At 42.0% G+C, this 26,656-nt stretch overlaps 2 protein-coding genes across 3 annotated transcripts in view; one reads left to right on the top strand and one right to left on the bottom strand.

Annotated features, from left to right (window-relative positions):
* LOC148360701 (insulin-like growth factor-binding protein 4) overlaps positions 1-9,681 on the bottom strand; it is a 41,342-nt gene extending 31,661 nt beyond the window's left edge. Inside the window, exon 1 of the mRNA XM_088341596.1 lies at positions 8,886-9,681. Coding sequence (XP_088197722.1) covers positions 8,886-9,243 — 358 coding nt within the window. The 5' untranslated portion in view covers positions 9,244-9,681. The remainder of the gene's footprint in view (positions 1-8,885) is intronic.
* Positions 9,682-10,243: 562 nt separating this feature from the next.
* LOC148360700 (zinc finger protein Aiolos-like) overlaps positions 10,244-26,656 on the top strand; it is a 34,491-nt gene continuing 18,078 nt past the window's right edge. Inside the window, exons 1-2 of one of the 2 annotated variants that reach the window (XM_088341595.1) lie at positions 10,244-10,383; positions 19,433-19,519. In XM_088341595.1, the coding sequence (XP_088197721.1) occupies positions 19,504-19,519 (16 nt within the window). In that variant the 5' untranslated portion in view covers positions 10,244-10,383; positions 19,433-19,503. Of the gene's footprint in view, positions 10,384-19,151; positions 19,195-19,432; positions 19,520-26,656 lie in introns of those variants that run through there. The other variant, XM_088341594.1, reaches the window with a different exon arrangement.

Genomic DNA, 26,656 nt, shown 5'->3' with positions numbered 1-26,656 from the left:
AACCGGCAATCCCCAAAACCCGCCCTTAAGAAGCACACACGCAAATTAGAAAATCTGCTACAGCCGGTGCCAAGGGGGCGGGGCCAGCCGGTCACCACGGCAACCATGCTGGACATGACATTAATAGCATTTCTGTCAACCTACCATGGCTGAAAGTGGAGAAAAACAGATTTGGTTGCAGATTTACTGTCTATTTTCAAGAAAAAAAAAGCTCAATATTGTTAAGAAAGGTCGGACAATTTGAAGCAAGCTACCCTTTCGCATGTGGGAAGGGGTTTTGTCCGCCACTTTCAGCTTAGAGGTAAGACCCTAAGACCGAGCTAAACCCGACCTGCCAAAAATGGCACTCTTTACGTTCGGGACGAGATGGGTCGGGCTTCTTTCTCGCTGACAAGAAGCTTTATGTGTGGCAAGTCCACGCAGTGTAGGCCCCTTCGCATAGCCCCACTACCAATCTCGCGCAATTTGTGTTGCCGGTTCCCTGGGGTTGTCCCAAACCACCTCTCCTCCACCGAGGTCTCAAAAATAAAATGGGAAATTTCACTTCCAAGAGCAGGTTCATTCGCAAATGAGTAGCATTTTCGCTGCGGTGACAAAAAAAATCTAAATTCCGCGGCATAATCAACAAATGCCTGTGATGTTTGCATGTATTATTTGGGGGGAAATGCAGGGTTTTATGTTAACAGACTTACATTCATGTCTTTTCCCCCTAATATTTGTGACTTTTGTCAATTAAGTCTGCATCTGTTAATATTTTTCACAAGAGGAAGATTTTTTGTGTTGCACCGATGAAGACATAAAAGGAATGTCATCCCAGATGCCAGTACACAAAACACACGCACAACCACAAGCACACAATGACAAATAGTATCAAAGAAATTATTAAATATGTATCAAACCTTGTTATAACACTGTAAAAATAATAAATAAACACTGGACCGTGTGTACGATAAGATCAAACAACTAGTTGGATCCGCCCATCTCTGTCTGTCCCTCTCCCCCTCATACACCCCCGCTCCGGAGGAAAAAAAAGCCTATACAACAAGGACAGTACAAACATCTTCTTTGTTCCTTTTCTTTTTTTTCCTTATATCCTCACTGTAAAATGTGGACCTGGAGTGCCACGTCCAATTTCGTTGTCACAATATATCCCATGTTGTAACAATGACGATAAAGGTATATTCTATTCTATTCTATTCTAAATGTCTAGGACAAATGAACTCCTTTGACCCTGGTTACCAATCATTGTCTCCAGCCGGCTGTTGATTTATGACCCTATCTCAGATTCCTTCATCATGAATTTTCTCATAATAATAAAAAAACCTCTTATCATCTGGAGCGTTGACTTTTGCTAAGAGCAGTGTCAGACTCGTTTTCATTGGAATTACCCTGTCATTGAATAACAGTGTTTGGACTAACGTGCTACAGTGGATGCCGTTCCTGAATTTCACTTACTGTCCTTGGCAACGAGTACTCCAACGCCTTATCAATAAAATTGAGTAACTCTACTGTCCGGCTCGGTGGCCTTGGGGGTATGGCGCCCGCCCTGAGACTGGGAGGTTGTGGTTCAAGCCTCGGCTGAGTCTTACCTAAGATTTAAACATTGGTACCTGTTGCCTCCCTGCTTGGCGTCCAGCATTAGGGGTTGGAATTGGGGGGTTTGGTCACCTAATGACTCCCAACACCTCAGTTGGGTTGAGCGAGGGGGCTGGGAATCCCCTCCTCTTAATCAATCTCCCAAAAAGAGTCAGAAATGACTCTAGCCACCTCCCACTAGAGGGATATGGCTGTGGTATATATATAATGTAACTCTACTGTCGTTACTACACGGGTGCAGTGTGTTATTCTGCGACTTATTAATTGCAGTTGCTTACTTACAGTATACTCTGATTACCAGTAACACTCTGTGGAGTGGGCGTGTTTAGATGTACTTACAAAGTACAACTAAATACAGTTATGAAGGCCTCCTCTAAAGTACAGAGTACCAGGTCGTGAATTTCTCCTTATGGAGATATTCTCGCTACCTTATACTTATTTTACAACTATAAAATAAAATGTTAACATTAGAGGGTCAGCTTATGTGTGCGTATTCGGTTTTGTTTCTCCATCGTGTATGAATGATCTATATTTCATGTTGACAATATCTGTGTATTGTTTGTTATTGCAACATCCATTGAAACCTCGTCATCCTTGAAGGGGGGCTATCTTATGTGTAGTCTCTTCTCAAATTTTTTTGATTTTCCTCAGAAGTGTTCCGCAGGTTCGAGAGCGTTCTCCATCCGGGCACCGGTGCTGTGGAATGCTCTTCCCCCTGAGATATGATCTGCAACCTCAGTGGAAGTGTTTAAATCTAAGCTTAAAACACACTTCTACTCTAAAGTATATGAATAACCTATACTTTTTGTGGACAATATCTCTGTATTATTTGTAATTGCAACATCCTTTGCCTGGTAATCCTTGCCCTCATGTAGGGTTTAGATCAGGTTGTCATAATAGTCTGTGGTTTGGGGGATACCACATGTGCGGTCCCTTCCCAAGGTTTCTTCATTTTCCTCATGTTGAGGTTTTTGAGTTTTTCCTTGCCCTCATGTTGGTTCCAGATCAGGGGATGGTGTAATAATAGTCTGAAATAATAATCTGTGCAATAACCTGTGCAGCCCTTTGAGACTCTTTGTGATTAAGCTATACGAATAAAAATGACTTGACTTGACTCATGTTGAGGTTTTTGAGTTTTTCCTAGCCCTCATGTAGGTTTTAGATCAGGTGATGGGGTAATAAGAGTCTGTAGTTTGCAATAATCTGGTGTATGCAGCCCTAAACATGACTTGACCTCACACTGTTGGATAACGCATCGAATAAATCTGCTCTCACCTTTCTCCAATGCTTTTAAAAAAGAATTATTGGTTCTACATTGAGTATAAATTACAGTATCCATCTGTCTGTGAACCGGAGTAGCTTCTCAGAAAAGTTGATTTACTGAGTTTGGGGCTCACCCCCCCCCCTCCCCCAGTTTGTTATGATCCCAGGGGTAACAAGAAGAACAAAACCGAGAAATCCAATTGAACCCCCCACCCCTCAGAAAAAAAACAAAAAACAGTGGCCTTTCCAAGCAGGTTCAAACCCTTCCATGCACATTTTACAGCTAAGGCGTCATCGCCAAAGTCAAAATTTGGTTAGGGCTACGACATCGCGAGCTAAACAGCTTTCCTGGTCTTTCTGATTCCATTTAGTCACGCTATGTGCTGGCCTAACCTATTCTGGCCCTGCATGGAGAGAAGAAAGCTCTCATTTCAGCTCTGGCAGAATCGAGTGAGGATGAGCTCATCCTCCTGCAGGAGCTGGACGCGGTGGGCGATGCATTTGAAGGCTTGTTAGGGCTTAATGTTGGGGTGAGGGGCAGTGGAAACAGATGCCGCACTGGAGATGAGTGTCCTGGGAGTTTTATAATGACCGATCCGAGTCTTTGTTCTTGCTGGAGCCCCGCCGCCCCGACGCATTTAGCCCTTTATTCAAGCACGTGGATCGAGTAAAACAACCGGGTCCGTGAAAATCGCCTCATGCGGAATAAAGGAAATCGACTATTTGTTTAGGATAGAAGATGACAGAAAATGTTGATCGTGTTACATCATTTGGGAGAAGTTAAAGTCCATTGAACTGGAAAGGGATCTGCAGATAAGGAATTCCGCAGTAAGGCATTCCGCGGTGTTGAAGTAAAAACATACTAAAGGCCTTGGCATAGGGGACTCTCCAGAGTAGGCACCTTGTTTTTTTTTTATTAAATTAAAGGAACGATGAGTAAATCTCGCTGTTTTTATAGTGCATTTGGAAACAAGTGCTACATCACAAAGGGAGGAACACAAACTATGTAGACTCAAAGATACCTGTGGAAATGTATGTGACAATATATATATATATATTACGTCAGGCAGCTCCAGAGGGTCATCAAAGGGGCGGCAGTAGCTCAGGAGGTAGAGCGCTCGTCTTGGTGTACATAATATAATAGCCGTGTTACATGTCGAAGTGTCCTTGGGTAAGACACTGAACCCCTAATACCCCCAATAAGCAGGTTAGCGCCTTACATGGCTGCAAGGCCGCTATTGGGAAAATGTGGAGCACATTGTAAAGCGCTTTGGGAAGTCATTGACTTGAAAAGCGCTATATAAATGCAGATCATTTCATTTCATTTCTTCAAAACAGCCCAGAAAATCATCGGTTGCTCTCTGTCCAGTCTGGAGGACATTGCCTGCTCTTGCTACCTCAGCAGAGCAGAAAACATCATCAAGGACTTTTCTCACCCTGCCCACCACCTCTTTGACCTGCTGCCTTCCGGCAAGCGCTACAGGTCACACAAAACAAAAACAAACAGACTCAGAGTTTCTTCCCCAGAGCCATTACCACCCTAAACACACGCCGCGTAAAAAACTGAAAACTCTTGCAAACACACTACCTCATACGATCGTAAAATGGTACTCATGTCTATGTTTCTTGCGCAATGTTGACTGCAGTATGTTTACTGCTCACCTTACACAATGTTGACTATTTTTTTTGCACTATGTTGACTATTTTTGCACCAAATGCATATTGCACAAACCATTACGATACCAACTGTATGTAACATCCTACATGCCGTCATTTCTTTGTGTAAATATTGTGTAAATTACAACTATAACCTTATCCTCCTTGTTTTATAACCTTATCTTCTCTGTTCCTTATCTTCTTGGTTTCTTTACCTCACTGTGAATGTGTGAACCTGGAGTGTTATGCCCAATTTCGTTGTCACAATATGTTAACCCATTTTGTAACAATGACAGTAAAGGTATATTCTATTCTATTCTATTCTATTCTATTCTATTCTATTCTATTGTATTCTATTCTATTCTTAAGGTGGGGGTTGTTCTTTGAGGTGTCCTTAAAAAGATGAAAGTAGAATATTGTCTCTATTACAGTGACAATGTGTTAATAATGCTCAACTGAGTTTAAAGACATCTTATATTTTCCCCCACCGTGCCTATCTGCTTTGATCTTACTCTTAACAAAGCTGTACCAGCTGCGGAACACATTAGGTAGGAGGAAATAGGTAAGGGGGGTTATGAGTGTCACTATATGCTCGTCATTGCAGTTTTTTGTTAGTGTAGCCTGGAAATTGTAAAAGAAAGAAAAAGCCTGTGTCAAGTGTAGTCCAAATACCAACCCGAACCCCCAAAAATATGAACAAATTTAAGAAATGTACATACTTGCACACACATCATAAATGAGCTGACTGAGGCTGTGATCATGCCTTTAAGCCAGGAGATGGCAGCAGAGAGTAACAAATTTCCAAATTACGTACAGTAACTTTAAACCCCAACCGTGTTGCGCTGTGAAGTAGACGCTAATTTCTTGTAAGCATTTCGATGGGTGTGCTCAACAGACTAGCATAAGTGTTAGGCTAACTATGTTTTCAAAACTTTAGGGGACACTGTGCATTATTTGACCACTACATGTTGCTATATTGTGTAGTGAAACTGGAAACGAGTGCTACAAAGCACAGGGAAGAATATAAACTCTGGAGACTCAAACTGACTAAACCACACCATTTTTCTTCTCATTTTTTTGCTAAGCCTTCCACAAGGTTTTTGTTTTTTGGGGGTACACATAGCAGCAAATATGTCATACAATCATGTAAGCTCGGTCTAGACCAGCCTCGTGTTATGTAAAATAAATTTAAATATTATTATCCAAATGTATTTTTTAATTACTCGAATTATATTTTTCTACCACTAGGAGGAGCTAAACACTGTAGCCTGTCATGGTTGCCATGGCGCCCATTTGGCCCCGCCCGTGTGGTGCCAAAGACAGATTGGCTTTCTGTCTTTTTAAGCTCAGTGCTCTCATTTTTCCTTTGTTAGTCCGTCAACGAACCTCTGCCCCGCAAGATGTGGGTTCTGACTCGGTCCTGTTTTCCTGTTGGCATTTCCTGTCCGGTATTGTTCCCGTTTATTTTGTCCTGTTATATATCGGTTTCCTGTTTCGTTCACGTCTATTCTTGTCCTGTTTATTATTATTAAACACTGAAGCCTGTCACGGTTGCCATGGCGCCCATTTGGCCCCGCCCGTGTGGTGCCAGCTGCGGCTCATTGACAGATTGGCTTTCCGTCTTTTTAATCTCAGTGCTCTCATTTTTCCTTTGTCAGTCCGTCAACGAACCTCTGCCCCGCAAGACATGGGTTCTGACTCGGTCCTAATTTTCCTGTTGGCATTTCCTGTCCGGTATTGTTCCCGTTTATTTGGTCCTGTTATATATCAGTTTCCTGTTTCGTTCACGTCTATTTTTGTCCTGTTTATTATTCTCTCCAGTTTTCGTTCCCGTCTTGTTTGTCCTGTTTATTTCGATACCCTGTTTCATTATCAATCCTGTTTGTCCCGTCCTGTTCGCTATCGACCCCATCTGTCCGATATCTGCTCGGGCAATTGGAATCGATCTCGTTTGTCTCTGGCTTCCTGTCTTTCCACGCCAGACCGCTGCCTAACGTGCATGACTCCTCATTTCCCGTAAAATAAAAGGCTTGTGTGAGAACGTTACGCGTTTGGGTCCTGATCCTGTTCCGGTTCTTGACAGAAGCCGATTGAAATGCTACTTCAGAGCACAATACGAATGCTCTTTGTCATTTAAAAAGCGTGCATCATCATTTTTTGTTCTATTTTGAACATACATTCCATTAGGTCCTGATGGGTGTTGGTCTATGGCACAGGTGCCAAACAGGCGGCCCACGGGCCGGATCAGGCCCGCTCAGGGATTGAATACGGCCCGCGAGACAACACTCAGAGAAGCGCAAGAGAAAAACAAGCTGTAGGTTGAAATTTGTCAACTTGATGTTGCCAAAGCCAGGTGCCTTGAACAAAGACACTGTACTTGCATTTATTTCTCTCTCTCTCTCTCTCTCTCTCACTCTCTCTCTCTCTCTCTCTCTTTCTCTCTCTTTCTCTCTTTTCTCTCTTTCTTTCTCTCTTTTTTCTTTCTCTCTTCTTACCCTTTGCGCTTTCTTTTCTTTTTTCTTTCCTGTCTCTCACGCTCTCTCCCTCTCTCTCTCTTTTTCTTTCTTTGTCCTGCCCTCTCTCCTTTTCCCTCCCTCTTTATCCCTCTTTTTCTTTCTATTTAATCTACTAGTCCGGCCCCCGACAGAATGTTTGTTCTATCAAGTGGCCCCCGAGTTAAAATGAGTTTGACGCCCCTGGTCTATGGTCATAGTTGAGCAGTTGGGGTTTTTTGGTACCAGGGAGGGGCACCAAAACATAGCCTTGGCAGGGGTCACCGCAATGGCCGGCACTGATAGCATGTATGCAATTAACAACGAGGAGAACTCTGTCTGGAGGTGCGTGATGAAAAGGTCAAAGAGTTAATGTAAACCTTTGCAGCGTAGGATGAGGAATAATAAAGCAGCAAGTGAATGACTGTTTGCAGAGATCTCTATTAGGCTCCAGACAGACCACACTCCATTACAGTCTTTTGATATGGCAGCTTTTATTGCCTCCTCGCAGCACATGCACACGCAAATACCCACAAACCTGGACATTTACATGACCGCAACCACCGCAATGTTTTTTTTACTGCCTGCACAATTTCACTGCCTAGCCGGTGCAGTAATTTAGGAAAATCACAGGAAAATACAAGCAGCTAGTTGAGTTTACAATGCCGGTGTATAGCAAACAGGGTTGGGTAGGGTTACTTTAACTTGATTATTTTCAATTACTTTTGGGTTACTCCAATATCAAATATGCTAATAAAAGACAAAAGAAACTAAATATGAATCAAATGATGACTCACAACACGTGGTAAGCTTTCTCTCCTGACTTTGATCTCTTTGATCTCTGGCAAAACTAACATAAAATGCAGGGTTGGGTAGGGTTACTTTAACTGGATTACTTTCAATTACTTTTGGATTACTCCAATACCAAATATGCTAATAAAAGACATAAGAAACTAAATATGAATAAAATGATGGCTCACAACACGTGGTAAGCTTTTTCTCCTGACTTTGATCTCTTTGATCTCTGGCAAAAATAACATAAAATGCAGGGTTGGGAAGGGTTACCTTAACTGGATTACTTTCAATTACTTTTGGATGACTCCAATACCAAATATGCTCATAAAAGACAAAAGAAACTCAATATGAATAAAATGATGACTCACAACACGTGGTAAGCTTTCTCTCCTGGCTTTGATCTCTTTGATCTCCGGCAAAACTAACATAAAATGCAGGGTTGGGTAGGGTTACTTTAACTGGATTACTTTCAATTACTTTTGGATTACCCCAATACCAAATATGCTAATAAAAGACAAAAGAAACTAAATATGAATAAAATGATGACTCACAACACGTGGTAAGCTTTCTCTCCTGGCTTTGATCTCTTTGATCTCCGGCAAAACGAACATAAAATGCGACAGAAACTAAATGAAAAGAAATCCAAACAGCTTGCCAACATCATTTTTGCCGTTCCATGTATTCCGTTACTCCCCAAGGCTTCACAAAATGTAGTCACTTTATTCATATTTAGTTTCTTTTGTCTTTTATTAGCATATTTCGCATTGGAGTAATCCAAAAGTCATTGAAAGTAATCAAGTTAAAGAACCCCTACGCAACCCTGTATATAAAATAAAAAAATATGGTGTATGATTATTTTGTATTTTGTAAGGGAAAATACAACATTTTGTAAGGGCATGGAGCCCTGGAGGTTGACAGGTATGTAGATGATTCCCAAATTCGCCACACTTTTTGCTAACCATCAGTTTGTTGTCCTCATTTAGACCAAACTGGACAACGTGATTGAGAAAGACCTCTCAAGATCTCTACCTCAAAATCTCCTGCATCGACATTCGGTTAACGATTCGAGATCGTGGAGCTCACCTGAGTTTTCCTCCACCTCCCTTTCGTCGGTGCACACCCCCCCTCCGTGCATGAGCGAGTGCAGCGGCCTCTCGATACCCTGAGGCGGGTAGCAACGAAGGCCGGCTCCGCATCGCGGTGAATATACTCCACAGTGCGCCCCTTTGGGTAAGGCGCACGTGGGGCAACACCCGCAACCGGGCTCACGAACCGTTTCCTCGCAGTCGTCCGGCAGCTGGCAACCGGCTAGCTTCTCCTCGGAACACACCGGGCAGCGGATGGCCTGGTCGGACAAGCACAGCGCCACTAGCATCAAAGAGGCCAAAGCCCTCAGGCCCCGAGAGGATGGCGCCAGCGCCACAGCGCCCTCACGCACCATAGCAGCCGTCCAGGGAAATCCCACACCAGGTCACCTTAGTTCTAGGTCACAAATTCAAAAACAGCAGATCAAGAGCCTAAAGTGGGGACGGGAGTTCAGAGGAACTCTTTGTCTAAGGTGGTCTTTGATATTTTCAGCTCGGGTCACAATGCCTCGTCTGTGCTGCTTCTCTGTCCCGGCGATTCAATGAAACCGCATTGAAATAGAAGACGGGTCTTGATCTGCTCCGCTGGCGGATGCTGTTAAGAGAAGAACCGGGTTTTGTTGTGTGTGATATCCACCAGGTGGTCTTCAAGTCAAGAATCTTGCCCGGTTTTCAAGTGTCCAGCTGCAAAATCATCAAAGGCGACGTTTGGAATAACAACAGCGATCTCTCCTCTTGCTGGTGTGCGGTGCAAAGATCTGGCGCCCGAGAATGGCTCAACTTGAGTGGCTCTCTTTGGACTTTATACCGGTCTATGGACACGCCTCTTTACAGTGAGAGAGAAGCTGAAAGGCTCAGCAGAGAAAAGCTCGCTCGCTCCCTCTCTCTGTCCCCTGCTCCCCGGCGCAATCTTACTCCCTTGTTCTTTTCTCTACACAAAGAAGAAAACGGCAGGATTCTTCTGCACTTGTTTGCACATGCAACTCTCATTACGCTAAACCGAATGAGTCGAACTGACCCCTCATTTACCTGCGAGACCGCCACAACAGACGTGTGGGTTCATGTTTGTTCGAAAGAATGTGCCAAAGCCCAGACCACATGTTCTAATTTGTGGTTTCTGGCTATGTTCTGAAGTGGGCAGCAATGAAAGGGAAAATGGACAGTCCGACTCTAACCCCTCCTAACACCAGCCACTGGCCCCCAGCCTGCAACCTCCCCCTCACCACACCCAATGAGATTTACGGAAACACTGACTAACAGCGAATTAAATGAGTTCTCTGATGCGATTCTCTACCCAAATTTGTGTTGGGTCTGTCCTTCGAGCGCTACCTCAAGGTTTTTGAACAAGGTTTTATTAATCTGTGTTATTCCCCTCCTTCTTTACCATGGAAACCTTGCTTGTATTGTACGGCCTTTGTGAGTATGCTTTTTTTTCTTGAGGCGGGTGGCTGGTTGCCACGGTGGCCCATGGGTGGCCGCCAAGTCTTACAACTCAGGTGGGTGCTTTGCTGTTTTTTTAATTTTATTTTGAACATGCCAGACGCTTCGTGTGCACTTGCTTGCTTGTTATTATTTTACCAGTTAATGCAAGTGAGAAAAACGAATAGAAAAGAAACAGGGTTGGCGCACCATGGCACATTTGGATTTGCAGATGTTTAGTAAAAAGTGCTTAAAATAATTAAAAACTCTCACACCCCCTTAATGTATTGTGCTGATGTCAGACTTTAATTTTATTTTGATTTGATTTGGGGGATAATATATATATATGATACCTCTCAAATTGAAAGATTCAAAAGAAGCTAACAAAATTTATGACGCTACAAAACGTAAACGTGTATATATATATATATATATATATATATATATAAATGGTCTGCATTTATATAGCGCTTTTCAAGTCAATGAAGACCTCCCAAAGCGCTTTACAATGTGCTTCACACTTACCTATTCACACACACTCACACACCAATAGGGAGTCAGCCATGCTAGGCGCCAACCTGCTTATTGGGGGCATTAGGGATTCAGTGTCTTGCCCAAGGACACTTCGACATATAACACGGAGGAGCCGGGAATCGAACCTGAGACCTCTTGATCCTTATCTATAAGATACAAGTCAAGTCAAGTCATGTTTATTTGTATAGCCCTTAATCACAAGGAGTCCCAAAGGACAGCACAGACCACAGATTATTGCAAACCACAGAATATTATTATACCATCCCCTGATCTAAAACCTACATGAGGGCAAGGAAAAACTCAAAAACCTCAACATGAGGAAAATGAAGAAACCTTGAGAAGGGACCGCACATGAGGTAATCCCCTTCCAGGATGACCAGGCTGCAATGGATGTTGCAATAACAAATAAGACACAGATATTGTCAACAGGAAATATAAGTCATTCATAAGACAGTGTCTGAAACTCATGACAAAAAGTTAGTGGACACCAGAGCAGACAACTCTGAAAAGTTGCCTGCTCAGCCATAAAGTTGCCTGCCCCATTTTTCACAATTTGAAACACAATAAGACGACAAATCGCAAAAGAAAAAAAAACATTCTTGCAAAGTATTAAGGATTCATAATCAGAATATATAACAGAACAACCCTTTAAAATGAAGTTTATTATAAATCGACTTATAACATTCATTGCATGTATATGACATCGCTGTTTTCCATCTGCCATCAGTATGTACCTGTATTTACTCATCTTCATTCATGCAATGTTTGCTACAAGCCACGTGAACTCCTCTTTCCACGATGCTTTTAATGTACGTTTACGTTTTGTAGCATCACAAATTTTGCTAGCTTCTTTTGAACCTTTCTTCTGGGGCTGAGGTTTTGGCTAACCACTTCTCCATTTTTCTTGTGTTCTCTGTGCGTCTACTTTGGAAAATGATATGCAAATGCGTGACCTTATAACGCTCGGGAGAGTCCGGAAGCACAAAGTTATTCGATGTAGGCTTCTGATCGGTTGCCGAGTATGCAAATTGCCAAACGAACCGAAATTTCCAAACCAAACGGAAATTTTGAATTTCGAATGGAGAACGCTCTCAAACCTGTGTATTTCTTCTTGGCTCTTGGGATCACAAGTAGACCAGAATTTTCCTGTTTATGTTTACTGTTTATAGTTTATTCAACCAATAATCTTCTCATAAAAATCATCGGAAATTGTCTCGTTGTCTCGGGCCAATAAGAATTTAAAAATTTAACAAAATTCAACATTCAGAGTATAAAACGAAAAACAGAAATTACAATTTACAATTATTAAAGATTAGGACAGCACTTGGGTAAAAACTGTTTGTAAACCTTTTAGTAACCCTGAATGACTTCAAGCGTCTACCGCTCCTAATGATCATCTCCAGGATGACTCTCATCCTTAAGAATATTCGAGGTACGTTTCAAAACTCTATCATTATATATAGATTCCAGGGATGGCAAACCGGTGAGAGCAAAGGTACCGGACCGGCATAAATCTGAAAGATATGAGGGAGCAAGTCCATGCATGATTTTATATACTACCAACAGAACCTTAAAATCAAATCTTAAGCTAAGAGGATTTTCAACTTCGGGAGACCGGAGAGTAGTGCATTACAGTAATTGAGACGGTTTTTCACATCTTGTAGCATGTCAGCTTATAAGTCTTGCCCTAAGTCATGGGTCTCAAACTCAAACAAATTAAGGTGGTTTAGCCAAAGCTAGGATCAGGGTAAGGTTGGGCCAAATGGTGTTTTCCACAAAAACAGCGCTGACAGTGTTTTATACTATGGAGCCTGAAAGTGAGCAAAAAACAAGTTTTACCCAAGCTTTTTCATAGAAGGGCAGAAAGAAGGGAAAATGTTTTTTTTTAAGGAATTCAAGCACTTTTTCAGGACTTTTAAGCAAATTCCTATATGGGGACGAATCATGTAGTTTGCAGAGCCGCAACTATATCTGTGATTTACTGTACATATGTGATTTTTAGATCTTGAGTAAATCGCGGGTATATTGTTTTTTGAGTCAAATCTTACTCCATATAGGTGTTGGATAAAAATTACATTTTCAGTTGCAGGAAGGTCTTCCCGTCATAATTTACCACTGGGAAACTCTACCTTATTTTTTTTTACTTACCCATAAAAAACGTCCAAAATTGATATGTACCTTTACACTAATACACACGTCATAGTGGGCTGTTTAGATGAAGCATGCATGACAATGCCATACAAACTATTGACAGCTGCCGTCGATCACAAGGGAAGAAGAAATGCAATGGCAAAGCAAAGCCACCGGAGAGCAGTGTCGGAGTCATTCTTAAGCAGACTTTTTGAGAAACATGGCAACAATTTCAAGCATTGACAAGCACTTCATCCACAATTTAAGCAGTTTTCTATCCTTGACAACACAACCTTAAAATGTAAACATGTTCAAGGATGTCAAGCCCCTGTGCGAAGCTTGTATACAAGTTTTTAATATCATTGACTGTCAGGAACCGGGCCGGGAAGCAGGAAGTCGGAACTCATGTGCGTAGACGATCCGTCACTTTAATTAGGAAATAAAAGTTGTCCAACACACAAACGGACCAAAAACAAAAAAAACAGGTTTAAAGGCAATCAAAATTACAAACTAAGCATTATTCAGATCAAACGGGTATGAACAGGGTTTCAACGAGGGTCAACAATGGTCTGGCAACAGGCAGTCCCAAAAGGAGCGTTTAAGTACTCCAAAAGCAATCAGTCCAATGCGTCTCAGCCGGTGTCAAGGGGCGGGGCCAGCTGGGCGCCATGACAACCGTGCAGGACATGACAATTGACAACAACGTGGTGAACATCGTTTGCAATTAGATTAGACTTAACACTCCAGGATAAATAAGATAAACACATGACAAAGACTTACAAGAGTTTTAAAAATGAATGTAAGGATAAACAGGTAAAACATACAGTGGCTTGCAAAACTATTTGGCCCCCTTGAACTTTGGGACCTTTTGCCACATTTCAGACTTCAAACATCAAGATATAAAACTGTCATTTCTTGTGAAGAATCAACAATAAGTGGGACACAATCATAAAGTGGAACACGCTTTATTCTATTCGATATTTTAAAAAATTTTAACAAATAAAAAGCGAAAAAGTGGGTGTGCGAAATTATTTAGCCCCATTGAGTTAATACTGTCACGAACCAGAATAGAATCTCGGACCCGATTGCGTTCGTTTTTAAAGGAATCTTTATTGGATTGAGCTGACAGAGCTTGCTTTGGAAGCCGATGGTTGTCGGTCGCTAGCAGCGTTGGACGGAATGGCAGTTCCATGACAGGTAGGCAGAATCGATACGGCTTAGCGGGCGGGTTGATGGCCAGGGCAGGATAGCAGGTCGTAAACGTGGGACAGAAACAGGTCGAGACCGAAGGCAGGCAGGAATCAAACAGGAGAGGTCTTTGGTACTGGAATCTGGCAAAACACACAGAGAGACACAAGTACGGTCTGACACTCTCCTCTGGGCGCTGACGGCTTAAGGGGAGAGTGCCAGCCAATCAGAGACCGCGGTCCTGCGCGCCAAACGATTGCCCCAGGTGTCTTCATTTTGTCAATCATGACAAATACTTTGATATTTGCGGGTACCAGTAAGAGCAAGATGGCGGACAATTCATGTAGTTTGTTTATTATTCAAATCATTCTTTTTCATGAATTATGATTTTTTTTGCAATAGGAGGAATAATATGGAATTAATAATACACAATGTCCCTTGAAAGCTTCTAAGCCCTGCAAATAAAATAATCTATTTTTTTTACAAGAAAATGCCTATTTGTCTCAGGTTTTACACATCATATTGTTGTTAGAGAGTGAGAAGGAGAAGGATGTTAAAAGAATAAAATAAAATTCTCAGAAACTGTATCTTGAATCAAAAAAGTGATCATTTTTAAATGGATTAACAAATGATAGTTATGATGACAATTATTTGTTTATATAATTGATTGAAGAAGCGTCCAAAGTATTTATGGGGACAGGTCTCTTATAAGCTTTTGGCTTCAACCTGTCTTCCCTTTTTTTCTTTTCAGCTGATTTGTTCATTCTGAGACGCGACGTTTGTTTCAATGTGACCAAAAAAGGAAAAATAAAGGAGAAATACAAAGACCATGCAAGATTTGCAAAAAAAAAAATGACATTTAAAAAATATTAAACATATTATTAGCGTTTTAAACAGTAAGAGCGTCTACATCACAATTGAATTTGTATTAACGCGTTAATTTCTACTAAAAACGAATGCAAATCTTGTTCAGTTGAGAAAAGTTCCAGACAGCTGTTCTATACAAAATATACCGTGTTTTCCGCAATATAGGGCGCACCGGGTTATAGGGCGCACCCCCAAAAAATAGTTTTTGGTCCTATATCTTCCATAGATAAGGCGCACCGGATTATAAGGCGCTACAATGGGAACGTGGACAAAACAGTCAGATGATTCAGTCCAACTGATTACCCCCTTAACATTCCCAAAGCTTGCAAAGAAGCAAATACGTGTCTCAGACACGTGCGGATGCGGTGTCCGTACGATGTCACTCAAATGCATCGTTTCAAATATCATTCGGAAGGTTAAAGTCTTAGGATTCAAGAAATGCCAACCATTCCTTAGTTTCTATTTTCTTTTTCGCTCGCAACTTTACTGTGCATATGACAATAAACACTTGGAATTTAGTTTAATTCACTCAACTCATCACAGCAACATCAAGATCGTTCTAAAACAAGATACCGGGAAAATATAAAGCCGCATAGCTCACCTAAGTTCTCACGTTCAATAATGATACGCAATCATGGTCTTCTTACAACCGTGAGTGTAGTAAATCCAGGAGAGTAAAATATTTACAAATACAGACTAATGAAACATGTTTCTTTATGGCGTAGTTTAGCAAGCTTGCTATTCAGTCATCTTTTTCGGCCAATTGCAGGGTTTGTTTCGGCCCTCTAGCCTATCCGAGGCTCCGAATAACTTCAGCCAATAGCAATCGATTTAACGGATGATTGACACATCTTTTTCGGCCAATTGCAGGGTTTGTTTTGGCCCTCTAGCCAATCTGAGGCTCCGAATAACTTCAGCCAATAGCGATCGATTTAACTGATGATTGACACATCTTTTTCGGCCAATTGCAGGTTTTTTTTCGGCCCTCTAGCCTATCCGAGGCTCCGAATAACTTCAGCCAATAGCGATCGATTCAAATGATGATTGACACATTAGTTAGCCAATGAAACGCTGGTATATAAATCCCAGCATACACCGCAGACTACTCCACGTTCGGGGGGAAAATCGAGTGGGCGGCTGTTGCGTAAGTTGCGAGACCTTGCGATTTAATATTGAGCCATATATAAGGCGCACTGTACTTAAGGCGCATGGTCAGCTTTTGAAAAAAATTAAGACTTTTAGGTGCGCCTTATAGTGCGGAAAATACGGTATATCTTTGTATATTCTCTTGTAGTAAAATTACACTAGAAATGTGAAGGGGCTGTTTTTGTTGACCACATGAACTGCTTACTACTGTGGCTGGTACACATGATTTCCTTTTTATTTTGGAATGTTTTACTAGTCAAGTCAAGTCATGTTTATTTATTCAGCCCTTAATCACAAAGAGTTTCAAAGGGCTGCACAGACCAAACCACAGACTATTATGACACCATCCCCTGATCTAAAACCTACATGAGGGCAAGGAAAAACTCAAAAACCTCAACATGAGGAAAATGAAGAAACCTTGAGAAGAGCACATGAGGTAATCCCTCTTCCAGGAGGACAAGGCAGCAACAGATGTTGCAATAACAAATAATACACAGATATTGTCAACATAAAATTTAGGTTATTCATATGTTATAGAATATAAGTGTGTTGAAAGCCTAGATTTAAACAGTTCCACTGAGATTCCAGATCGTATCTCAGTGGGAAGAGCATTCCACAGCACCGGGGCCCGAATGGAGAACGCTCTCAAACCTGCAGATCTCTTCTAGGCTCTTGGGATCACTAGTAGATCAGCATTTTCAGAGCGAAGGCTCCGGATCGGAATACAGGGGGAAATTCAATCCGAAAGGTATGAGGGAGTAAGTCCATGCATGATTTTGTATACTACCAACAGAACTTTCAAATCACATCTTAAGCTAACAGGGAGCCAATGCAGGTTAGCTAAAATCGGGGTCATGTGATCAAATGTTCTTGGTTAAAAGCTTCGCTGCAGCATTTTGTACCAGCTGAAGGCTCTTGATTTTGGACTTCGGGAGACCGGAGAGTAGTGCATTACAGTAATCGAGACAGGAGGTAACAAATGCGTGAATTATAATCTCCGCATCCGACGGAGACAGCATAGGGCGAATTTTAGCAATGTTTGCGAAGATGGAAAAAAGCTGTTCTAGTCATATTCTTAACGTGTGTCTGAAAGGACAGATCGGGGTCAAATATGACACCTAAATTTTGGACTGAGTCACTCTGATTGATATTACATTTGCCAATGTTCAGAACAGTTTTTGAAATTCGAAAAAACGAATATTTTATTTAGCTTCAATGCCTGAAATCAAACAAGTATAGGTGACTAAAATATGATCATTACTGGTTAGTTTGCAATAATCTGTTTTAAGAGACCTTGTGATTCAGGGCTATCAGGGTTGGGTAGGGTTACTTTAACTGGATTACTTTCATTTACTTTTGGATTACTCCAATACCAAATATGCTAATAAAAGACAACAGAAACTAAATATGAATAAAATGACTCATATTTGTCTTTTATTAGCATATTTGGTATTGGAGTCATCCAAAAGTAATTGAAAGTAATCCAGTTAAAGTAACCCTACCCAACCCTGAGGGCTATACAAATAATTTTGCATGGGTTTTGCATGAGAGGGTTGTGAAAGTGTTCCCCCTAGCCACAAGATGACGTAGTCTATCCTTACTAAAATGATCGCGTTTCCAATTTTACGGTTATTTGATCCAGCCAAGCTTTAATGAATCTCTTCAAATGTTTATATTAATATTACATAGACAGTTAAAACGACCCTGCACAGAGTACATGCATTTTGAGATAGCATGTCGTTTAATGCTCCATTTGACGTGAAATGGGGTCTGTTGTTCTAAGTAATCTCTCACAAAAGTTTTTAGAGAATTTTGCTTAATTTCATCCGCACAAAACAGATAAAACTGTGAAACCTTCCACCGAAAGACCAAACTAATAGATTGCAAAATAAACTGTAAGATTATTTGAGGTTATTTTCAATTATTTGTATATTTTCACGTTCATGCATGTTCAAATTGTGCATGCTTATAAGATAACTTGGGATATAGTAGCCCCGAATTTAATTGTTCAAGACAAAAAGAATGTTTTTGTGATTCTTAAAGAGGTTATATTTATGACCTATTTTTGCGGGGTCGGGGTCTCGCAGTGGTCAGCAGGGTTGGGTAGGGTTACTTTAACTGGATTACTTTCAATTACTTTTGGATTACTCCAATACCAAACATGCTAATAAAAGACAAAAGAAACTAAATATGAATAAAACTATGACTCACAACAGGTGGTAAGCTTTCTCTCCTGGCTTTGATCTCTTTGATCTCCTAACTAACATAAAATGCGACAGAAACAAAATGAAAATAAATCCAAACAGTTTGCCAACATAATTTTTGCCGTTCCATGTATTCCGTTACTCCCCAAGCCTGCACAAAATTTAGTATTTGTATTCATATTTAGTTTCTTTTGTATTTTATTAGCATGTTTGGTATTGGAGTAATCCAAAAGTAATTGAAAGTAATCCAGTTAAAGTAACCCTACCCAACCCATCAGAATTACTTTTGGATTACTCCAATACCAAATATGCTAATAAAAGACAAAAGAAACTAAATATGAATAAAATGATGACTCACAACACATGGTAAGCTTTCTCTCCTGGCTTTGATCTCTTTGATCTCCGGCAAAACGAACATAAAATGTGACAGAAACAAAATGAAAATAAATCCAAACAGCTTGCAAACATCATTTTTGCCGTTCCGTGTATTCCGTTACTCCCCAAGCCTGCACAAAATGTAGTCATTTTATTCACATTTAGTTTCTTTTGTCTTTTATTAGCATATTAGGTATTGTAGTAATCCAAAAGTAATTGAAAGTAATCAAGTTAAAGTAACCCTACCCAACCCTGGTGGTAAGGTATTTTAACACTCGTGCAAAAGATAGCAGGAAATACACATGTGGTCTCTGAAATCAGGCGATCAAGTGTTAACTTCTCTTTTCCGCATCACCTTATAAATAGTCTCCTTTTAGAGTAAAACGTCTTTTATCATGAACACAGACGATCCTGGTTTTGCATCTACAACAGGAAATGGAATGGGTGAGGCTTCTATGTTATTAAGTAATATCAATATATATATATATATATATATATATATATATATATATATATATATATATATATATATATATATATATATATATATATTAAATCAATTCCTGCACAAATCTGTAAAATCTGCTATATGTGGACCATCGATTTAAGCATAAACTCTATATTATTTGTTATTTGTTTTCCATTTTTTTACTAAATTTACATTATGTTTTGCTTCTTTCAGACATTTTCACCACCGCTGCAAATTCAAAGCCCCTAAAGGAAGTAGCCGACGAGATCTTATCCAGAAATGGAATGCAGTCCATTAACGGTAGGAAGTAGTTAGTATTGGTTCATTTTAAAGAGACAGTGAGTATTATTTGACCAATAGATGTCACTGCGTGGTGTAGTGCAAACCGGAAAGGAGTGCTTAAAAGTGTCAGGACAAGAACGGAAACAGGACCCAATTGCGTTACGTTTCTCACGGTATCACGACAACACTGTATGTAACATCCCACATGCCGACATTTCTTGTGTAAATACCATGTAAATTATAACTATAGCCTTATCCCCCTTGTTTTATAACCTTATCTTCTCTGTTCCTTTATCTTCTTGGCTCATACCTCACTGTGAATCTGTAAAACTGGAGTGTCATGCCCAATTTCGTTGTCACAATATGTTAACCCATTTTGTAACAATGACAATAAAGGTATATTCTATTCTGTTTTAATAAAGGAAAGAGGAAGGGTAAGTCGCTCTGAATGCGGAAGTGGATCTTCCGTGGCGAGCGATGGCGGCGTCGAGAACGGAAAAGCGGGTCAGAAGCCGGGACAGGAGAGCAAAAACGTGGTCGGGGTCGTAAGCGAGTCGTAAGCCAGGAAAGGAGAGTAGACGTGGTTGGGATTAAAAACACGTTGAAGCCGGGGGACGGACGGGAGCTAAAAACAGGTGGGAGTCAGGGTCGAAAAAGGCTTGCCTAGTGTTAACTGAGGTTCGCAGACGGACTGACAAAAGGGCACATGTAGGAGAGGGTATAAGTAGGGACAGGGAGCCAATCAGAGCGGGCACAGGTGATTCACATCGGTAATCATGACAAAAAGCACAAGGAAGAAACTACGGAGACTCAAAGTGACCAAACCTTACCATTTTTCTTCTAGGTTTTTTTTTCCCAAAAAAATTTCTGGGCTACTCGTAGCAGCAAGATGGTGAGCCTCATGTCATATAAAATAAATGTTTGTTTTTTTTTTTCCTGCGAGTCTTCAAAAAATTCCAGATTATATGAGAGGTCATGTATTTTTGCTTACTGTTGAAATCATTGGTAATGGTTTTTACCACAATGAACTGCTAAATAGTACACACTGTTCCTTTAAAGTGAGTCTGTAATCATTCACAAGCGGGGGTTGGTGATAATTTTATTCAGTTTTTAATGTTGGACACCTGCAAAGGAGAGTGCCAGTTGGTCATTTTGACTATTGGAGCTCACTTTTGTTTGTTGTTTTGACTAATATGCACTGTTTATAATCATTGTCACTCTCATCCAATCATTTTGATGTTCTTTATAATCATTGTCACTCTCATCCAATCATTTTGATGTTCTTTGATTCCACACCCATTCGGGCGGATCTGCTTTTGTAACCCAAAAGATTTAATAACAAGAAATTACTTATGGGAGAGCTTTTTAAAGAAGTTAGATTTTTTCTTATTTAAGGTTTGAATCCTCGCCTGTTCCCCTTGGAAGTTCAAAATGCATTGATGTCTTCTCTCTGTAAGTTGAGTGTCTACTGGGTCGGCAATGATATTTGAGAATTTGATGTATATCGGGGGCAGCATGGCGGCACAGTGGTTAGCGCGTGTGCGGCATAGTTCTAAGGTCTTGGGAACCTCCTGTGTGGGTTCAAATCCAGCTACCGGACTTACTGTGCGGAGTTTGTATGTTCTCCCCGTGCTTGAGTGGGTTTCCTCCGGGCACTCCGGGTTCCTCCCACATTCCAAAGACATGCATTTCAGGTGGATTGGCCGGTCGAAATTGTCCCTAGGTGTGAGCGAGTTGTCTGTCCCTGTGTGCCCTGCGATTGGCTGGCAACCAGTTCTGACAGCCCACCTTTGGCCTTTCCCAGTTCATTCAGCGCAGGTTTTGCTGAGCCGCGAGTGGGCACGCCAGAAAAGTTTGGGGGAGATCCCGCTCAGATCCGCCCATTCATAGTAAATTGTAGATTAATATTTGATCTCCAGCCCCGCAATTTTGCTACAGAAGCGGCTAAGCTAGCGTTTGCCATTAATCACCTCACAGGAAGAGCGCGTCTTTGGGGAACAGCCGCCTACGAGAGAGGTGCTACGGCTTGCAAGTCATTCAACCTCTTGGCTCAAGAGCTGATTAAGGTATTTGACTCTGGTTCCTCATCGGTTGACGCCGCCCGTTCAATCATGAACATCCGCCAGGGGAGACGTTCCATTGCCGACTATGCTGTTGACTTTCGTACGCTAGCGGCACAAAGTGAGTGGAATGAAGAGGCGCTGGTCGACGCCTACCTCCACAGTCTGTCCGGTTATCTCAAGGATGAATTAGTCTCCCACGCTCCTCCGGCAACACTTGACGAAGCTATTGACTTGACCGCCCGGATCGACCGTAGGGTTCAGGCAAGACGCCGAGAGAGGGAGGGTCCCAGCCAATCCGTCACCAGGCAAGTCCAAGAAGCTAATAATGTACCAAACCCCCGGGTTCTGTTCAGCCCCATCGTAGAAAGGATGGAGGTGGACCAGGTCCCGGTCATCCCCAACGAAGAAAGGATGGAGGTGGACCGGGTCTCTCTTTCCCCCGAGGAACGCTGGCGAAGATTTGTCAATCAATTATGTTTATACTGTGGTGGTAAGGGACATCGCTTGGCCACCTGTCCGGTAAAAGGCCACCGCTCGTCGGACGTAAGGGGCGTCCGATTGAACTCAGTCCTTGTATCTGCTCCCAAAGACGCTAGACCCGTTATCCAGGCTTCCCTCTTCCTCCCCAATTCTACGCAGACGTTCCCGGCCCTGATTGACTGTGGCGCTGAAGTAAATATCCTCGATCTGTCTCTCGCACGCAAAATGGGGATACCTGTTAAACCCCTTCCTAATCCGGTATCTGCTCGGGCTTTAGATGGTCACCTGTTAGGCACAATGTCTCAAACAACTGAACCCATAGAATTACAGTTGTCTGGAAATCACCAAGAGAAGATCCGATTCCATTTACTCCACTCCCCGAGCCAACCCCTCATTTTGGGTCATCCATGGTTGGTCCAACACAACCCCCATTTCGACTGGCGCACTGGGTCAATACTGGAATGGGGCAGGGACTGTCACCAAACCTGTCTGCGAGCCGCTCCTTACCCAGGTCACTCCACTTCCATAAGAGCTTCACCCAATCTGTCCAAGGTCCCAGTTCGTTACAACCACCTACGGGAAGTCTTCAGTAAAGCTAAGGCCCCTTCCCTGTCACCCAATCGGCCTTATGACTGCGCAATGAGTCTCAGGCCTGCCTGTTCGACTCCCATGCCTGCCTGTTCGACTCCCATGCCTGCCTGTTCGACTCCCATGCCTGCCTGTTCGACTCCCAAGCCTGCCGGTTCGACTCCCAAGCCTGCCAGTTCGACTCCTAAGCCTGCCCGTCTGACTCCGACTCTCCGGCCTGCCACTCCGACTCCACTGCTGGCCCTGATTCTGCCTGTTCTGATTCTGTCTTTTCTGCCTGTTCTGTTTGCCGGTTCGTATTCTGCTTGCCCTGTTTTTGCTGGTTCTGATTCTGCCTGTTCTGTCTCCGCCTCTCCTGTCTTGCCTGATCTGATTCTGCCTGTCCTGTCTGAATTGCTGGTCCTGTTTGCCCTCCGGACCCACCCTCTGCCGCCCCTTCGGATGCTGAGGAGGGGGCTTCCCTCCATTCGGAAGGATTCTGAGAGGTACTGTGCTGTTACATAGTTTCCCTATTACCTGTGTTTCCCTGTGACGTGTCTTGGGTTAAATTTATTATTATTTTTTTTTCTGGGGGACTTCTGGAGCCGTCCCTTGAGGGGGGGGGTTCTGTCATGATTACCTAAGTGGAGCCACCTGGGGTAATCATCTGGCGCGCTGGAATGCGCCTTCTGATTGGGTTATGTTCGCTATTTAAGCATTCTACACCGAGACATGGGTGTCTGAGGATTACTCCTGTATTCGTAAGACACTCCCGATTACCTGCCTTGTTGTTTACTTGATTCTGCCTGTCTGCCTTCGATCCGACCTGCTTTCGTCCCACGCTACGATCTTCTCTTCAGTCCTGGTAAACTCGACCTGCCTTCGTCCCACGCTACGATTGATCACGTCTCCCGCTAACCCTTACGCTCCCCCAAATAAAGAATTGTACGAACGCTCTGGGGTCTCCTGCTCTGTTCTGGTAATCCCCGTGACAGATGGTGCGGAAGTGGAGGAAGCATGGGGATGAGCTGTTTACGTTTTACATTTTACAGTTATTATGTTATTGCGTTATTGTTTTGCACTTGTTATTGTTTTTGCACATTACGAGTGTCACTATATTGCGATTGCACTAACATTTAATTTACCATAACAGTATCAGACGTTTTTTTGCTGGTTGACTAAAAGGAGGAAAAGTAAAATGTTATGCCTTGCTGTTGTTCAAAGATGTTAAAGATGTGTCACGAAAATGCTTTACCTCAGAGAAAACAATAAAACAGCTGTTTATTCATTTTGGGAGTGAATGGAGTTGTGGAAAGCTTGTTTGTTATCTATTAATAAAGTTTGACTGACCTATCTGACTGTTTTGTTGACATTCCCTTTAGCGCGGCACCATCTCATGGTTGCATAACGTAACTACAGCCTCTACTGTAGCGCCTTAAAATGCGGTCTGCCTTATGTATGGAAACAGTTTTAAAATATATCATTCATTGAAGGTGCGCCTTATAACACGGTGCGCCTTATAGTGCGGAAAATACGGTATATATGGATTTTTCTTTTTAGTTTATCTCCCTCACAGTGGACATGCTCCTACGATGAAAATTTCAGACCTCTCCATTATTTCTAAGTGGGATAAATAGTAAAACAGCAGGGTGTTCAAATACTTATTTCTTCACTGTGTATATATATATATATATATATATATATATATATATATATATATATATATATATATATATATAAAAATATATATGCCCCAGAAGATTATTTAAAGCCTTGCTCTGCAGCACATCTGCATAAAACATGCGGTTTGTTTTTCTTGGAACCTGCATTCTAGATTAGTTCTCTGTGTGCAAAGTTTCCGTCGAGCGTTTCCCACAATGTGTGAGGTTGCTTTTCAGATCGCCGTCTGTTGCTGCCGAGACCACCATGTTTTTTTTTTTGTTATTTTTGGGGATGGACCTGAATTCATAGGTGGTCGCTTGACTCCCTGTAGTTCGAAAAGGAAGAGTGTGCGAATGTGTCCAAGGGACATGTGCAATTCAGTTTTTTATCTTTAGGAAATCCAGTAATTGACTACTGACTAGCGCACACACTGTTGAAAGAGCCATGACAGACTCAAAAACAAACAAAAAAAATGTCTGGAGCCACAAAAAAAAGATAAAAGGAATTCATACCGAAATGGGACTCATTTAACATTAATTCTAAACATTTTTGCAGCCTTGAAAAAGAGTCACTTGAGGTGTCCTTAAAAAGTATGTGTTAACAATGTTCGCATGAGTTCAAAGAGCCTTTATATTTTTTTCAGCGCGCCTATATTTTGTTCTGGCTACAAAGCGCATAACGCATTCATAAATAAAACTGGATAAATTCCAGTTCTACTCTCTCCATTACTAATTAATAATAATCAATATTTGAATACGGGGCAGCACGGTGGTGCAGTGGTTAGCGCATGTGCGGCACAGTTCATGTCTTGGGAACCTCCTGCGTGGGTTCAAATCCAGCTCCAGACTTCCTGTGCGGAGTTTGTATGTTCTCCCTGTACTTGCGTGGGTTTCCTCTGGGCACTCCGGTTTCCTCCCACATTCCAAAAACATGCATTTCAGGTAAATTGGCCGGTCCAAATTGTCCCTAGCGAGCGAGTTGTCTGTCTCTGTGTGCCCTGCGATTGGCTGGCAACCAGTTCAGGGTGTCCCCTGCCCACTACCCGATGATTGCTGGGATGGGCTCCAGCACCCCCGCGACCCTACTGAGGATAAGCGGTGTAGCTAATGGGATGAGAATATTTGAATACATGAACTGCCATTTATTTATTTAAATTTCTAAAATAACAAGTGATCATGTTACTACTATGATTTTACTATGTTATTACCAGGTTTACAATTAAAAATATGGTTTAACAGACTCAGTCAACCAATGAAAAATAATTTTACTTGAAAATCACAATGAGTAAGCACTGGTGAAATGAAATGAAATGATCTGCATTTATATAGCGCTTTTCAAGTCAATGACTTCCCAAAGCGCTTTACAATGTGCTCCACATTTCCCAATAGCGGCCTTGCAGCCATGTAAGGCGCTAACCTGCTTATTGGGGGTAATAGGGGTTCAGTGTCTTACCCAAGGACACTTCGACATGTAACACAGACGAGCCGGGATTCGAACTGGGATCCCTTGATCCCAAGACGAGCGCTCTACCTCCTGAGCCACTGCAGCTATTTTCAGAAAAGGTCTGCGTCACCTAAACTTTGGGGGGGCACTCTGGTGCCCGCGGACACAACGTTGGAGACCCCTGAAATACACTATGAGCTTGTTGTTTTTACATGTTTGCTGAACTACCTCCCTCAATGCTTCCTTTTTCAAACATGACGTTTGAAGACTATTAGTGACCTTGTCTCAATTTTATGGTCAAAAAACACATTTTCAAGTAGAATTTTAAACTTTTTCACCACTGTTTTTGTTTTATGTCAAATATGCTAAAGGTTAAGGTTTATACTGAAGAATTTTATACATTTGACCATAAAGGATTTCGTATGATCGAATACAAATTACATTTAATGCAAAAGATATTCACTGGCGGGGCGAGCTCAGTGCAACCTAGTGGAGAATACAGGTATGGCGGGGACGCGACATGAGGCTGATAAGATAATCAGCGCATCCAGACGCGGAGGGGCCCTGATGACGGAGGACGGCAGGCAATGTTTTGAGAAACGCTCTGCTGTTTTGAGTTTTCCGGACATCGAGGCGAGGTGGTGGGGCCCACGTGGGGCTTCCCTGGCACGCCCATGGGAGGAGCCGGGACACCATCTTGCGGAAAGACGTGGGCCGAGGAAAAAAGGCTAGAGAACTTGAAGAGAGGGTTTCACAGAGACTCCAACGACACTAATTCGACTAATTCCGCCATATTCGATGGAGTTCACTTAGTTCAATTTTTAATGAAATTAAATCTGCCCCCGTGTGAAAATGTCGGCTATTCATGTTTAACTTTTCGATCAAGAAATGAGCGCGCATTGTTGGGTGAATGTAGGTTGTGTTGGGTTAATGGAGTCAG

The sequence above is a fragment of the Urocampus carinirostris genome, chromosome 8 (assembly GCF_059441175.1).
Source record: "Urocampus carinirostris isolate Australia breed hairy pipefish chromosome 8, RoL_Ucar_1.0, whole genome shotgun sequence".
NCBI classification, from domain to species: domain Eukaryota; kingdom Metazoa; phylum Chordata; class Actinopteri; order Syngnathiformes; family Syngnathidae; genus Urocampus; species Urocampus carinirostris.
This window is presented reverse-complemented; position numbering and strand designations above follow the sequence as displayed.